At 62.5% G+C, this 4321-nt stretch overlaps 1 protein-coding gene across 1 annotated transcript in view; it reads left to right on the forward strand.

Moving 5' to 3' along the window:
* The first annotated feature begins 2047 nt into the window (after positions 1-2047).
* SKOR2 (SKI family transcriptional corepressor 2) overlaps positions 2048-4321 on the forward strand; it is a 57319-nt gene continuing 55045 nt past the window's right edge. Inside the window, exon 1 of the mRNA XM_049781507.1 lies at positions 2048-4321. This exon is cut by the window's right edge and continues 297 nt beyond it. Within this exon, the coding sequence (XP_049637464.1) occupies positions 2048-4321 (2274 nt within the window).

Below are 4321 nucleotides of genomic sequence, written 5' to 3' on the forward strand. Positions count from 1 at the left end.
CTCGCTCTCTGTGTCCAACTAACTTTTAATGCTCTCTTCTTCCCTCTAGTCCCCCCACCTTATTTTTTGAAAAGGCCTAACCTAATCTCTTGCATGCGCCTCTTTGCTCTGACTTGGGATGGGAGAGCGGGCTTGCAGTCACCATGGAGGCCTCCCAGGCTGGGCTCTTCCGGCCTGTCTCTATCTGCGAAAGCATCGGGTCTCAAATGTAGAGACAGCTCTCCAAAAGGGCAAGGCCCACGGTGGCACGCGCAGGTTGGAAGTGAGAGCTCCCTTACCCCCAGGCTATCGTGACCCTGCAAAACTTGTTTGGAAGGGCAATGAGCAGGCCCAGGAGCCTTGCTAAAGCTGGTTATGTGGAACCGAACCCAGATATTCTGCGCCTCCAGCAACCATGGAACGCCCTGTCCCGCTGAAATTCACAGATCCACCCAAAAAAGACCAGTCGGGCTCCCTTTTGGTTTGATGGTGTGGAAGGAAGCTGAGCCTGCTTCCAGGAGGCCGCTCAAGGGAAGAAGAGCGGAAGATCCCGGGGTCAGCAGGGCAAAGGCTGGGAATAGATGTCACAGGGGTAGGGAGAGGTCCAAGGCTGATGATTTGGGTGAAGGCCTGGGAGACTGTCCTTGGGAATCCCTGGAATAACACACTTCTATATACTTGGCCTCTGGTGAGTTTCCAGGGTGAAAGATCATCAGAACCCATGCATAGGTGGTGGTGGGAAGGTCAAGGATTGCTTTCCTAGACAATGAGCTGCTCTTATTTCTTTTGATTTCGCGGCATTGTCACAGTGGTTTTTGACATTTTTCACCGAGGTCGGGTGTATTTTCTGTATTTTCAGTTCACTAGATATTTCCTCATTATAATTTTCCGTTGACCCTCATTGGTTAGGCCTTTCCCCTCCAGGTTCAACCCAGGGCTTTCTCTTTCAACATGCCCTCTACCTTGCTGCCAACCCTCTGCTGGGCCCTGTCTCCATAAACATCTAGGGCTCACTATGCATATCAGAAAATGTCACTGAAGGGGATTCATCTTACAATTAAATTTGCCTCTCACAACGAAATTCAGCCAATAAAGACCCTTCCCCCGATGGGTCATTTCTTTGCTGTACTTTTATAATGTGATCACAAATATTTTTAAATGTTTGCCAATAACTTTATGATTTTAGACCGCTTATCTGAAATAAGAACCACTCCAAAGAGGCTCAGCAATTTTGTTTTCGGAAAAAGCAATTCACTTTTTGAAAAACTGGAAGTAAGGCGTCCCGTAAGAGTTCATTTATGCATGTAGCCTACGTTTTTCAAAATTTCTCCCAAGTTCTAATTTCTGTGACAAAATATCTTATGGCAGAGATGAGGAAGAAGGCATTTCATTTGTGCTTAATGAGTTAGGTTCAATCAGTACTGAACTTTTCGCAGAAAATCAGATATCACTTTTTAAAAAAAAATTTAAAAAGGTCTTCTTAAAAGGATATGGACTTTTAGAAACCAAAAATCCATCTATTTTCAAGCTTATGCAGATAGAATTAAGCCTGAGATTCAATGGCCAAGTCCCACTTTTCCGTGACTTTTATTGTCTTTGCTGTTACATTCCCCCCCACCCCCATGTTACAGTTGTTGTCGTTACTTCCCGATTTCTAGCAAGCATCCCGTCTAACAGTGTCTAGACACGGGGAGAAAAACCCTACTTTCTGTAAGAATCCGCCGCTTTTAAGAAATGCGGTGACTTCCACTGTTCTGCTTAGAACGCAAGAAGAAAAGTACTTCCGAATGAACTCCGGGACGTCCCAAGGGCGACCTCGAACCAACACTGAGAATGAAAAGACGTCCTTGTGTTCGACACTTGAGTCTTTCTTTACCCAGTGATAATCACCAGTTCGCCAAAGTCAGAGAGTTAGCGACCTTTCTCAGTTAGTGTACCCGACCCAGAGTGATCAGGACCAGGAACGCTCGCTAGCTCACTCTTGAGCTCACCGCCTTTCTCCTTTCTCTCCCTTGCAGTCTCCGAGGCAGACCCCGAGGGTGCGGCCCGGGCTTCCACGGCGGAGGACATGGCTTCCAGCCCGCTCCCGGGGCCCAACGACATCTTGCTGGCGTCGCCTTCGAGCGCCTTCCAGCCCGACGCGCTGAGCCAGCCGCGCCCGGGCCACGCCAACCTCAAGCCCAACCAGGTGGGCCAGGTGATCCTCTATGGCATCCCCATCGTGTCGCTGGTGATCGACGGGCAGGAGCGCCTGTGCCTGGCGCAGATCTCCAACACGCTGCTCAAGAACTTCAGCTACAACGAGATCCACAACCGCCGCGTGGCGCTGGGCATCACGTGCGTGCAGTGCACGCCCGTGCAGCTGGAGATCCTGCGGCGGGCCGGGGCCATGCCCATCTCCTCGCGCCGCTGCGGCATGATCACCAAGCGGGAGGCCGAGCGCCTGTGCAAGTCCTTCCTGGGCGAGAACCGACCCCCGAAGCTGCCCGACAACTTCGCCTTCGACGTGTCGCACGAGTGCGCGTGGGGCTGCCGCGGCAGCTTCATCCCCGCGCGCTACAACAGCTCGCGCGCCAAGTGCATCAAGTGCAGCTACTGCAACATGTACTTCTCGCCCAACAAGTTCATCTTCCACTCGCACCGCACGCCCGACGCCAAGTACACGCAGCCCGACGCGGCCAACTTCAACTCGTGGCGCCGGCACCTCAAGCTCACGGACAAGAGCCCCCAGGACGAGCTGGTCTTCGCCTGGGAGGACGTCAAGGCCATGTTCAACGGCGGGAGCCGCAAGCGCGCGCTGCCCCAGCCCGGCGCGCACCCGGCCTGCCACCCGCTCAGCTCCGTCAAGGCGGCCGCCGTGGCTGCCGCGGCCGCCGTGGCGGGAGGCGGGGGGCTGCTGGGCCCGCACCTGCTGGGGGCGCCGCCGCCTCCGCCGCCGCCGCCGCCCCTGGCCGAGCTGGCCGGCCCGCCGCACGCGCACCACAAGCGGCCGCGCTTCGACGACGACGACGACTCCCTGCAGGAGGCGGCCGTCGTGGCCGCCGCCAGCCTCTCGGCCGCCGCCGCCGCCAGCCTCTCGGTGGCCGCGGCCTCGGGCGGCGCGGGCGCGGGCGCGGGCGGCGCCGGGGCGGGCTGCGTGGCCGGCATCGGCGCGGGCGCCACCGCGGGCGCCAAGGGCCCGCGCAGCTACCCGGTGATCCCGGTGCCCAGCAAGGGCTCGTTCGGCGGCGTGCTGCAGAAGTTCCCCGGCTGCGGGGGCCTCTTCCCGCACCCCTACACCTTCCCGGCCGCGGCGGCCGCCTTCGGCCTGTGCCACAAGAAGGAGGACGCGGCGGGCGCGGCGGCCGAGGGCCTGGGCGGCGCGGCGGGCGCGGGCGCCGCGCCCAAGGCCGGCCTGTCGGGCCTCTTCTGGCCGGCGGGCCGCAAGGACGCCTTCTACCCGCCCTTCTGCATGTTCTGGCCTCCGCGGACCCCCGGCGGGCTGCCCGTGCCCACCTACCTGCAGCCCCCGCCGCAGCCGCCCTCCGCCCTGGGCTGCGCGCTCGGCGACAGCCCGGCCCTGCTGCGCCAAGCCTTCCTGGACCTGGCCGAGCCGGGCGGCGCGGCGGGGGGCGCCGAGGCCGCGCCCCCGCCCGGGCAGCCTCCGCCGGGGGTGGCCAGCGGCCCGGGCGCCGGCCCGCCGCCGCCCGCCGGGGGACCCCGAGACGCGCTCTTCGAGTCGCCGCCCGGCGGCAGCGCCGGGGACTGCAGCGCCGGCTCCACGCCGCCCGCCGACCCCGGGGCCGCGTCCGCCGCCGCGGCCGGGGGGCCCCGGGGGTCCGCGCCGCACCACCCGCACCTGCTGGAGGGCCGCAAGGCGGGCGGCGGCGGCTACCACCACTCGAGCGCCTTCCGGCCCGTGGGCGGCAAGGACGACGCCGAGAGCCTGGCCAAGCTGCACGGCGCGTCGGCGGGCGCGCCCCACGCCAGCCCCGCGCCCCACCATCCCCACCACCCGCACCACCACGCGCACCACCACCACCACCCGCAGCAGCAGCAGCCGCCGTCGCCGCTGCTGCTGCTGCCCCCGCAGCCCGACGACGCGGGGCCCGAGCGCCACCACCCGGCCCCGCCGCCCCCGCCGCCGCCCGCGCTGGCCCCGCCGCCGCATCACCACCACCGAGGCCTGCTGTCCCCCGGGGGCACCAGCTGCAGCTACCCCAGCGAGGACAGCTCCGAGGACGACGACGACGAGGAGGAAGAGCAGGAGGTGGACGTGGAGGGCCACAAGCCCCCTGAGGGCGAGGAAGAGGAGGAGGACGAGGAGGAGGGCCGAGACCCCGAGGAGGACGAGGAGGAAGAC

The sequence above is a fragment of the Suncus etruscus genome, chromosome 10 (genome assembly GCF_024139225.1).
Source record: "Suncus etruscus isolate mSunEtr1 chromosome 10, mSunEtr1.pri.cur, whole genome shotgun sequence".
Classification (NCBI taxonomy): Eukaryota; Metazoa; Chordata; class Mammalia; order Eulipotyphla; family Soricidae; genus Suncus; species Suncus etruscus.